Source organism: Oncorhynchus keta, chromosome 13 (assembly GCF_023373465.1).
Source record: "Oncorhynchus keta strain PuntledgeMale-10-30-2019 chromosome 13, Oket_V2, whole genome shotgun sequence".
In the NCBI taxonomy this organism is placed as follows: Eukaryota; Metazoa; Chordata; class Actinopteri; order Salmoniformes; family Salmonidae; genus Oncorhynchus; species Oncorhynchus keta.
This window is the reverse complement of record NC_068433.1, coordinates 8,362,719-8,375,648: the sequence shown is the minus strand read 5'-3', so window position 1 is coordinate 8,375,648 and position 12,930 is coordinate 8,362,719. Positions and strand designations below refer to the sequence as shown.

Genomic DNA, 12,930 nt, shown 5'->3' with positions numbered 1-12,930 from the left:
GGGAGTTGTAGTTTCTCTAGAGAAATATCAGATCCAGCCTAAACTGTGAAATGTAGTAGGGAGTTGTAGTTTCTCTATAGATATATCAGATCCAGCCTAAACTGTGAAATGTAGTAGGGAGTTGTAGTTTCTCTAGAGAAATATCAGATCCAGCCTAAACTGTGAAATGTAGTAGGGAGTTGTAGTTTCTCTATAGATAAATCAGATCCAGCCTAAACTGTGAAATGTAGTAGGGAGTTGTAGTTTCTCTAGAGAAATATCAGATCCAGCCTAAACTGTGAAATGTAGTAGGGAGTTGTAGTTTCTCTAGAGAAATATCAGATCCAGCCTAAACTGTGAAATGTAGTAGGGAGTTGTAGTTTCTCTAGAGAAATATCAGATCCAGCCTAAACTGTGAAATGTAGTAGGGAGTTGTAGTTTCTCTAGAGATAAATCAGATCCAGCCTAAACTGTGAAATGTAGTAGGGAGTTGTAGTTTCTCTAGAGAAATATCAGATCCAGCCTAAACTGTGAAATGTAGTAGGGAGTTGTAGTTTCTCTAGAGAAATATCAGATCCAGCCTAAACTGTGAAATGTAGTAGGGAGTTGTAGTTTCTCTAGAGAAATATCAGATCCAGTCTAAACTGTGAAATGTAGAAGAGAGTTGTAGTTTCCAACAGGCCAATGTTCTATATAGCTTAGTGCAAGAAAACACGATGCACGATCGTGAGGGGATATAGAGAGCGGGGATATAGAGAGCAACTGTTGTTTTGCCAGGTATCTCTACCAAGATCTAAATGATTGATAGTTGGTATTCAGCAGTCATAGTAGTATGTCTTATTTACTTAGAATAACTGCTAAAATAGTGATTTTGCGAGACAGCAGCTCTATAGAAATGAGATGACTTGGAATGAAATAATAAAGTCATCAAATAAAACAAAACACTGAAATATTTTACTAAAGTGAAAATAATGTGAATAATGGTTAATAAGTGATCAGCAGTTAATGTACAGCCACTATCATGGGACTTTTATTAATTATTTTATTCTGTGATGTTACAGAATTCAACCCAAATAATTCATATTCCCTTTCATGTATAAAAAAATATTTAAAAAATAAAAAAATGGAAATGGGAATCAAAAACTGCGATTATTTTTTAGATATTAGAACCAAAACTGAACCGACCTCAAAAAGCAGTAATCGCTCAGCTGTCACAATTGTAATCATACTCAGACCAAAGCGCAGCGTGGAATCGGTTTCGACATATTTTATTGATAGTCAAACACACAAAAAAACAATAAAGAATAAACGGTGCGTAAAGCTCAAGCAGTACTCACAGGCAGAAACAAGATCCCACAAAACACAGTGGTGAAATGGCTGCCTAAATATGATCCCCAATCAGAGACGAAAAACAATTGCCTCTGATTGGGAACCATAGCAGGCCAACAGAGAATTCTACACACTAGATCACCCACCCTAGTCACACCCCGACCTAACCAAAATAGAGAATAACAGGCTCTCTATGGTCAGGGCGTGACATCAGCACTACGAGGAGGACATACAGGAGGACATACAGTCACACGCAATATCTGACAGCACCGGACCGAGTTTGACAAAACTTGGGTGAAATGATATGTCTTGCCAGAGAGATCCGGAATTTACAAAATAACACGGATTGGTCGAAAGCAGAAACTATAGTAACGTACTGAAATGTATTAGTCACATGCAATATCTCAACTGGCCCAAGGAGGGCGTGGCATCATTCCTGACATGTTTACTGTTGCCTTTAATCTTCTGTATCATCCCATTTCTATACCTCTGTATCATCCCATTTCTATACCACTGTATCATCCCATTCCTATACCACTCTATCATCCCATTCCATTGTATCATCCCATTCCTATACCACTGTATCATCCCATTCCTATACCACTGTATCATCCCATTCCTATACCTCTGTATCATCCCATTTCTATACCACTCTATCATCCCATTCCATTGTATCATCCCATTCCTATACCACTGTATCATCCCATTCCTATACCACTGTATCATCCCATTTCTATACCACTGTATCATCCCATTCCATTGTATCATCCCATTCCTATACCACTGTATCATCCCATTTCTATACCTCTGTATCATCCCATTTCTATACCACTGTATCATCCCATTCCTATACCACTCTATCATCCCATTCCATTGTATCATCCCATTCCTATACCACTGTATCATCCCATTCCTATACCACTGTATCATCCCATTCCTATACCACTCTATCATCCCATTCCATTGTATCATCCCATTCCTATACCTCTGTATCATCCCATTCCTATACCACTGTATCATCCCATTCCTATACCACTCTATCATCCCATTCCATTGTATCATCCCATTCCTATACCACTGTATCATCCCATTCCTATACCACTGTATCATCCCATTCCACTGTATCATCCCATTCCTATACCTCTGTATCATCCCATTCCTATACCACTGTATCATCCCATTCCTATACCACTCTATCATCCCATTCCATTGTATCATCCCATTCCTATACCACTGTATCATCCCATTCCTATACCACTGTATCATCCCATTCCTATACCACTCTATCATCCCATTCCATTGTATCATCCCACTTCTATACCTCTGTATCATCCCATTTCTATACCTCTGTATCATCCCATTTCCATACCACTGTATCATCCCATTCCTATACCACTGTATAATCCCATTCCTATACCACTGTATCATCCCATTCCTATACGACTCTATCATCCCATTCCATTGTATCATCCCATTCCTATACCACTGTATCATCCCATTCCTATACCACTCTATCATCCCATTCCATTGTATCATCCCATTCCTATACCACCGTATCATCCCATTCCTATACCACTGAATCATCCCATTCCCATACCACTGTATCATCCCATTCCTATACCACTGTATCATCCCATTCCTATACCACTGTATCATCCCATTCTACTGTATCATCCCATTCCTATACCACTGTATCATCCCATTCTACTCTATTATCCCATTTCCATACCACTGTTTCATCCCATTCCCATACCACTGTATCATCCCATTCTACTCTATCATCCCATTCCCATACCACTGTATCATCTCATTCATATACCACTGTATCATCCCATTCTACTGTGTCATCCCATTCCCATACCACTGTATCATCCCATTCTACTCTATCATCCCATTCCCATACCACTGTATCATCCCATTGCCATACCACTGTATCATCCCATTGCCATACCACTGTGTGTCCTTCTGTAGCTCAGTTGGTAGAGCATGGCGCTTGTAACGCCAGGGTAGTGGGTTCGATCCCCGGGACCACCCATACGTAGAATGTATGCACACATGACTGTAAGTCGCTTTGGATAAAAGCGTCTGCTAAATGGCATATATTATCATCCCATTCCCATACCACTGTATCATCCCATTCTACTCTATCCTCCCATTTCCATACCACTGTAACATCCCATTCCACTGTATCATCCCATTCCTATACCACTCTGTCATCCCATTCCACTGTATCATCTCATTCCTATACCACTGTATCATCCCATTCCTATACCACTGTATCATCCCAATCCTATACCACTGTATCATCCCAATCCTATACCACTGTATCATCCCACTCCTATACCACTGTATCATCCCATTCCTATACCACTGTATCATCCCATTCATATACAACAATGTCATCCCAGTCCTATACCACTGTATCATCCCATTCCCATACCACCTTATCATCCCATTCTACTGTATCATCCCATTCCTATACCACTGTATCACTCCATATCCCCATACCACTGCATCATTCCATTACCATACCACTGTGTCATCCCATTCTACTGTATCATAGCTCCCGAGATGGCATAGCAGTTCAGTTTTGTCCTCGTCTTGTCGTGTCCTGTATATATATATATTTACAACTTTTTTTCACATACATTTTATTTTTATTTTCCATCAACTCATCTTCAAAACACTCCTGCAACCCGCCTCACCAATTTATATTTATAAATAAGTATTATTTACCTCAAATCTGCAATCCACCAAGAAGCTAGCCAGAAGCTCCAAGAAGCTAGCCAGAAACTAACCAGAAGCTAGCCAGGAGCTAGCTAGAAGCTAATCAGAAGCTAGTTCAGAAGCTAGTTAGCTTCTTTACTGGCAAATCGTTAGTATTCAGCTAACCACGGTTTGTGGTCATCAGCTATCCTTTAGCTCGAAAATCTATCGCCAGTTTTTGTACGGCTCGGAACATACTGGACCAATTTTTCTCTCCATGTCCTTGGATTTCGGCTGCTCTCTGGACATTCATTCCCGGATCTCACAGCTGGCTGGCTGCTGTCCGTGTGTCTGTCTGCTCTCGTCGATTCCGGAGCAAGCATCGGTTGCTCCGGAGCTGGCCAGCTCCGTCAGTCGCTCCTGAGCTCCGTCAATCACTCCTGGGCTGCAGTCACCTATCCGGACCCGTTTTACCGCCTACGCGGAGCCCCACCGGGCCTTCACAACTGGACTGCCGACGTTATCAACCCGAAGGAGATCCGGCTGGCTCCTCCGTCGCGACTTTACCTGAACGCCCATCTGCGGCCTGCTAACCGTTAGCTGTCTTACCGGCTGCTCTCAGAATAGACAATCAATTTATTTATTTTTATTATTATTATGTTTCTTCTTTGGCCTCTATAACTATATCTATTGTTTTTATTTTATTTTTGTTGTTGTGTGATTTGGACTAATCCCCTCTACCACACGGAACCCCACTAATCTACTGACGGAACGCAAGAGGTGGCTAACAACAGACCTCCATCCTATGCTAGCTTGCTACCGATGTCCTGGCTAGCTGTCTAAATCGCCGTGACCCCCAAACCAACCACTCCACTCACTGGACTCTTTTGATCACTCGACTAAGGATGCCTCTCCTTAATGTCAATATGTCTTGTCCATTGCTGTTCTGGTTAGTGTTTATTGGCTTATTTCACTGTAGCGCCTCTAGTCCTGCTCACTATACCTTATCCAATTTATTAGTTCCACCGCCCACACATGCAATGACATCTCCTGGTTTCAATAATGTTTCTAGAGACAATATCTCTCTCTTCATCACTCAATACCTAGGTTTACCTCCACTGTATTCACATCCTACCATACCTTTGTCTGTACATTATACCTTGATGCTATTTTATCGCCCCCAGAAACCTCCTTTTACTCTCTGTTCCAGACGTTCTAGACGACCAATTCGTATTGCTTTTAGCCGTACCCTTATTCTTCTCCTCCTATGTTCCTCTGACGATGTAGAGGTGAATCCAGGCCCTGCAGTGCCTAGCTCCACTCCTATTCCCCAGGCGCTCTCTTTTGATGACTTCTGTAACCGTAATAGACTTGGTTTCATGCATGTTAACATTAGAAGCCTCCTCCCGAAGTTTGTTCTATTCACTGCTTTAGCACACTCTGCCAACCCGGATGTTCTAGCTGTGTCTGAATCCTGGCTTAGGAAGACCACCAAAAATTCTGAAATTTTAATTCCAAATTACAACATTTTCAGACAAGATAGAACTGCCAAAGGGGGCGGTGTTGCAATCTACTGCAAAGATAGCCTGCAGAGTTCTGTCCTACTATCCAGGTCTGTACCCAAACAATTTGAACTTCTACTTTTAAAAATCCACCTCTCTAAAAACAAGTCTCTCACCGTTGCCGCCTGCTATAGACCACCCTCTGCCCCCAGCTGTGCTCTGGACACCATATGTGAACTGATTGCCCCCCATCTATCTTCAGAGCTCGTGCTGCTAGGCGACCTAAACTGGAACATGCTTAACACCCCAGCCATCCTACAATCTAAACTTGATGCCCTCAATCTCACTCAAATTATCAATGAACCTACCAGGTACCCCCCCAAATCCTTAAACACGGGCACCCTTATAGATATCATCCTAACCAACTTCCCCTCTAAATACACCTCTGCTGTCTTCAACCAAGATCTCAGCGATCACTGCCTCATTGCCTGCATCCGTAATGGGTCAGCGGTCAAACGACCTCCACTCATCACTGTAAAACGCTCCCTGAAACACTTCAGCGAGCAGGCCCTTCTAATCGACCTGGCCGGGGTATCCTGGAAGGATATTGATCTCATCCCGTCAGTAGAGGATGCCTGGATATTTTTTTAAATGCCTTCCTAACCATCTTAAATAAACATGCCCCATTCAAGAAATTTAGAACCAGGAACAGATATAGCCCTTGGTTCTCCCCAGACCTGACTGCCCTTAACCAACACAAAAACATCCTATGGCGTTCTGCATTAGCATCGAACAGCCCCGTGATATGCAGCTGTTCAGGGAAGCTAGAAACCGTTATACACAGGCAGTTAGAAAAGCCAAGGCTAGCTTTTTCAAGCAGAAATTTGCTTCCTGCAACACTAACTCAAAAAAGTTCTGGGACACTGTAAAGTCCATGGAGAATAAGAACACCTCCTCCCAGCTGCCCACTGCACTGAAGATAGGAAACACTGTCACCACTGATAAATCCACCATAATTGAGAATTTCAATAAGCATTTTTCCACGGCTGGCCATGCTTTCCACCTGGCTACTCCTACCCCGGTCAACAGCACTGCACCCCCCAACAGCAACTCGCCCAAGCCTTCCCCATTTCTCCTTCTCCCAAATCCATTCAGCTGATGTTCTGAAAGAGCTGAAAAATCTGGACCCCTACAAATCAGCCGGGCTAGACAATCTGGACCCTTTCTTTCTAAAATTATCTGCCGAAATTGTTGCCACCCCTATTACTAGCCTGTTCAACCTCTCTTTCGTGTCGTCTGAGATTCCCAAAGATTGGAAAGGAGCTGCGGTCATCCCCCTCTTCAAAGGGGGGGACACTCTTGACCCAAACTGCTACAGACCTATATCTATCCTACCATGCCTTTCTAAGGTCTTGAACGCCAAGTCAACAAACAGATTACCGACCATTTTGAATCTCACCATACCTTCTCTGCTATGCAATCTGGTTTCAGAGCTGGTCATGGGTGCACCTCAGCCACGCTCAAGGTCCTAAACGATATCTTAACCGCCATCGATAAGAAACATTACTGTGCAGCCGTATTCATTGATCTGGCCAAGGCTTTCGACTCTGTCAACCACCACATCCTCATCGGCAGACTCGACAGCCTTGGTTTCTCAAATGATTGCCTCGCCTGGTTCACCAACTACTTCTCTGATAGAGTTCAGTGTGTCAAATCGGAGGGTCTGCTGTCCGGACCTCTGGCAGTCTCTATGGGGGTGCCACAGGGTTCAATTCTTGGACCGACTCTCTTCTCTGTATACATCAATGAGGTCGCGCTTGCTGCTGGTGAGTCCCTGATCCACCTCTACGCAGACGACACCATTCTGTATACTTCCGGCCCTTCTTTGGACACTGTGTTAACAACCCTCCAGGCAAGCTTCAATGCCATACAACTCTCCTTCCGTGGCCTCCAACTGCTCTTAAATACTAGTAAAACTAAATGCATGCTCTTCAACCGATCGATACCTGCACCTACCCGCCTGTCCAACATCACTACTCTGGACGGCTCTGACTTAGAATACATCACTACTCTGGACGGCTCTGACTTAGAATACGTGAACAACTACAAATACTTAGGTGTCTGGTTAGACTGTAAACTCTCCTTCCAGACCCATATCAAACATCTCCAATCCAAAGTTAAATTTAGAATTGGCTTCCTATTTCGCAACAAAGCATCCTTCACTCATGCTGCCAAACATACCCTTGTAAAACTGACCATCCTACCAATCCTCGACTTTAGCGATGTCATTTACAAAATAGCCTCCAATACCCTACTCAACAAATTGGATGCAGTCTATCACAGTGCAATCCGTTTTGTCACCAAAGCCCCATATACTACCCACCATTGCGACCTGTACGCTCTCGTTGGCTGGCCCTCGCTTCATACTCGTCGCCAAACCCACTGGCTCCATGTCATCTACAAGACCCTGCTAGGTAAAGTCCCCCCTTATCTCAGCTCGCTGGTCACCATAGCATCTCCCACCTGTAGCACACGCTCAAGCAGGTATATCTCTCTAGTCACCCCCAAAACCAATTCTTTCTTTGGCCGCCTCTACTTCCAGTTCTCTGCTGCCAATGACTGGAACGAACTACAAAAATCTCTGAAACTGGAAACACTTATCTCCCTCACTAGCTTTAAGCACCAACTGTCAGAGCATCTTACAGATTACTGCAGCTGTACATAGCCCACCTATAATTTAGCCCAAACAACTACCTCTTTCCCTACTGTATTTATTTATTTATTTATTTATTTAGCTTCTTTGCACCCCATTATTTTTATTTCTACTTTGCACATTCTTCCACTGCAAAACTGCCATTCCAGTGTTTTACTTGCTATATTGTATTTACTTTGCCACCATGGCCTTTTTTGCCTTTACCTCCCTTCTCACCTAATTTGCTCACATTGTATATAGACTTGTTAAAACTGTATTATTGACTGTAAGTTTGTTTTACTCCATGTGTAACTCTGTGTCGTTGTATCTGTCGAACTGCTTTGCTTTATCTTGGCCAGGTCGCAATTGTAAATGAGAACTTGTTCTCAACTTGCCGACCTGGTTAAATAAAGGTGAAATAAAAAATAAATAAAAAATCATCCCATTCCCATACCAATGTATCATCCCATTCCCATACCACTGTATCATCCCATTCTAATGCATAATCCCATTCTACTGTATCATTCCATACCTCTGTATCAGTCCATTCCCATGTGTCATCCCATACCACTGTATCATCCCATTCCACTGTATCATCCAATCCTATACCACTGTATCATCCCATTCCACTGTATCATCCCTTTCCACTGTATCATCCCATTCCACTATATCATCCCATTCCTATACCACTGTATCATCCCATTCCACTGTATCATCCCAATCCTATACCACTGTACCATTACATTCCCATTCCCATTCCACTGTATCATCCCTTTCCACTGTATCATCCCATTCCACTATATCATCCCATTCCTATACCACTGTATCATCCCATTCCTATACCACTGTATCAACCCATTCCTATACCACTGTATCATCCCATTCCTATACCACTGTATCATCCCATTCCTATACCACTGTATCATCCCATTCCACTGTATCATCCCATTCCTATACCACTGTATCATCCCATTCCTATACCACTGTATCATCCCATTCCACTGTATCATCCCCTTCCTATACCACTGTATCATCCCATTCCTATACCACTGTATCATCCCATACCACTGTATCATCCCATACCACTGTATCATCCCATTCCTATACCAATGGCTAGACCCTTTCTGTAATTACTACAAACAGTGGAGGTGGCTGCATCAGTTCTGTATTTTACCTTCAGTGCAATTACTACAACCACTGGATGGTCCACACGTGTGTGTGTGTGTGTGTGTGTGTGTGTGTGTGTGTGTGTGTGTGTGTGTGTGTGTGTGTGTGTGTGTGTGTGTGTGTGTGTGTGTGTGTGTGTGTGTGTGTGTGTGTGTGTGTGTGTGCGTGCGTGCGTAAGGGTCTAAGCGAGTCCTTTGACAGCTAAATCTCTAGGTTACGGGGTCTACAGAGACCTTGTGGAGATCACTGTAATATGAGACACTAACGGCGGACATTGGAACATGAAAAAAGGAGAGAAGAGGAAAGAAAGACAGAGACAGAGAGAGAAATAGAGACGTAGCGAAAATACAGACACACACAACCCACGATGGCAAGTCATGTTCAGTGTATGATTGTTCTCTGAAAGACGGGTCCCTATCACAGCTGTGTTGAGCCCTTTTAAATAGGGAGGATGAGAGACAGAGAGACAGAGAGAGACAGAGAGAGACAGAGAGAGAGAAACGGAGAGAGATGGAGAGAGATGGAGAGACCCCACAGAGCTCCAGGACAGCAACAAAATTAGACCCAACCAAATCATGAGAAAACAAAAAGATAATTACTTGACACATTGGAAAGAATTAACAAAAAAACAGAGCAAACTAGAATGCTATTTGGCCCTAAACAGAAAGTACACAGTGGCAGAAAACTTGCTCACTGTGACTGACCCAACATTAAGGAAAGCTTTGACTATGTACAGACTCAGTGAGCAAAGCCTTGCTATTGAGAAAGGCCGGCATAGGCAGACCTGGCTCTCAAGAGAAGACAGGCTATGTGCTCTCTGGCCACAAAATGAGGTGGAAACTAAGCTGCACTTCCTAACCTCTTGTCCAATGTATGACCATATTAGAGACACATATTTCCCTCAGATTACACAGATCCACAAAGAATTGAAAAAGAAACCCGATTTTGATAAACTCACATACGGTATCTACTGGGTGAAATACCACAGTGTGACATCACAGCAGCAAGATTTCTGACCTGTTGCCGCGTGAAAAGGTCAACCAGTGAAGACACTATTGTAAAGACAACCTATATTTATGTTTATATATTTTTGTACTTGTACTTTTTCCCTTTTGCAAATCGTTACAAGACTGTATATATATATAATATTATTTTGGAACTTCTGTGAGTATAATGTTTACTGTTCATTTTTATTGTTTATTTCACGTTTGTATATTATCTCTTTCACTTGCTTTGTCAATGTTAACATATGTTTCCCATGCTAATAAAGCCCCATGAATTGAATTGAATTGAATTGGAGTGACATGGAGAAAGATGGAGAGAGACGGAGAGACGGAGAGACAGAGAGACAGAGAGAGAGAGAGAGAGAGAGAGAGAGAGAGAGAGATGGAGAAAGAGTATGGCTCTTAGTATGGCTCTCCTCTCCCTCACACCTTCTCACACACCTTCTCTCACACCTTCTCTCCTACCACCCTCTTCTACCACTCTTTGAACAGCACATTCACAGTTTTTTAAAGCACCAAGGCAAACACACTTTTGCACACACACACACACACACACACACACACACACACACACACACACACACACACACACACACACACACACACACACACACACACACACACACACACACACACACACACACACACACACACACACAGAGTAAAGCCGACCGAGAACCAACTGAAGCATTTCTGTTGTGGTTCCTAATCCACTTTTCCATTTAATGAGAATCTCTCGTTCTCTCCCGCTACCTCTCATTCCCTCGATCCTTCTCTTTTTCGCAAAACAATAAGCGAGGAATGATCTGTGTAAACGCTGACGCAGGGGTAAACTCAGCCTTTTAGAGGCTCAGTGCTGGGGAGTTCTTAAACACACTTTGTGTTGGTGATGGTGGGGCCAAAATAACTCACGTTCCACAGCGTAACATACACATGATAAACTAACTATGGAGAGAGGGGTTGTAACTAAACCATGTTATAATACATGGAGACTAACTATGGAGAGAGGGGTTATAACTAAACCATCTAACTATACATAGAGACTAACTATGGAGAGAGGGGTTATAACTAAACCATCTAACTATGGAGAGAGGGGTTATAACTAAACCATGTTATAATACATAGAGACTAACTATGGAGAGAGGGGTTATAACTAAACCATCTAACTATGGAGAGAGGGGTTATAACTAAACCATGTTATAATACATAGAGACTAACTATGGAGAGAGGGGTTATAACTAAACCATCTAACTATGGAGAGAGGGGTTATAACTAAACCATGTTATAATACATAGAGACTAACTATGGAGAGAGGGGTTATAACTAAACCATCTAACTATACATAGAGACTAACTATGGAGAGAGGGGTTATAACTAAACCATGTTATAATACATAGAGACTAACTATGGAGAGAGGGGTTATAACTAAACCATCTAACTATGGAGAGAGGGGTTATAACTAAACCATGTTATAATACATAGAGACTAACTATGGAGAGAGGGGTTATAACTAAACCATCTAACTATGGAGAGAGGGGTTATAACTAAACCATGTTATAATACATAGAGACTAACTATGGAGAGAGGGGTTATAACTAAATCATCTAACTATGGAGAGAGGGGTTATAACTAAACCATGTTATAATACATAGAGACTAACTATGGAGAGAGGGGTTATAACTAAACCATGTTATAATACATAGAGACTAACTATGGAGAGAGGGGTTATAACTAAACCATCTAACTATGGAGAGAGGGGTTATAACTAAACCATGTTATAATACATAGAGACTAACTATGGAGAGAGGGGTTATAACTAAACCATGTTATAATACATAGAGACTAACTATGGAGAGAGGGGTTATAACTAAACCATCTAACTATGGAGAGAGGGGTTATAACTAAACCATGTTATAATACATAGAGACTAACTATGGAGAGAGGGGTTATAACTAAACCATCTAACTATACATAGAGACTAACTATGGAGAGAGGGGTTATAACTAAACCATCTAACTACACATAGTGACTAACTATGGAGAGAGGGGTTATAACTAAACCATCTAACTATACATAGAGACTAACTATGGAGAGAGGGGTTATAACTAAACCATCTAACTATGGAGAGAGGGGTTATAACTAAACCATGTTATAATACATAGAGACTAACTATGGAGAGAGGGGTTATAACTAAACCATCTAACTACACATAGAGACTAACTATGGAGAGAGGGGTTATAACTAAACCATCTAACTATGGAGAGAGGGGTTATAACTAAACCATCTAACTATGGAGAGAGGGGTTATAACTAAACCATCTAACTATGGAGAGAGAGGTTATAACTAAACCATCTAACTATACATAGAGACTAACTATGGAGAGAGGGGTTATAACTAAACCATCTAACTATGGAGAGAGGGGTTATAACTAAACCATGTTATAATACATAGAGACTAACTATGGAGAGAGGGGTTATAACTAAACCATGTTATAATACATAGAGACTAACTATGGAGAGAGGGGTTATAACTAAACCATGTTATAATACAT

General features: G+C 42.1%; 2 protein-coding genes across 9 annotated transcripts in view; both read right to left on the bottom strand.

The window, feature by feature from the left end:
• Positions 1-3,256, bottom strand: part of LOC127906684 (uncharacterized) — a 3,603-nt gene extending 347 nt beyond the window's left edge. Inside the window, exons 1-2 of the mRNA XM_052459294.1 lie at positions 2,162-3,256; positions 1-1,933 (exon numbers count right to left, since the gene is read on the bottom strand). The exon at positions 1-1,933 is cut by the window's left edge and continues 347 nt beyond it. Coding sequence (XP_052315254.1) covers positions 1,699-1,933; positions 2,162-2,964 — 1,038 coding nt within the window. The 5' untranslated portion in view covers positions 2,965-3,256 and the 3' untranslated portion in view covers positions 1-1,698. The remainder of the gene's footprint in view (positions 1,934-2,161) is intronic.
• Positions 1-12,930, bottom strand: part of arap2 (ArfGAP with RhoGAP domain, ankyrin repeat and PH domain 2) — a 272,636-nt gene that overhangs the window by 133,668 nt on the left and 126,038 nt on the right. The gene's annotated exons all lie outside the window — the stretch shown is intronic.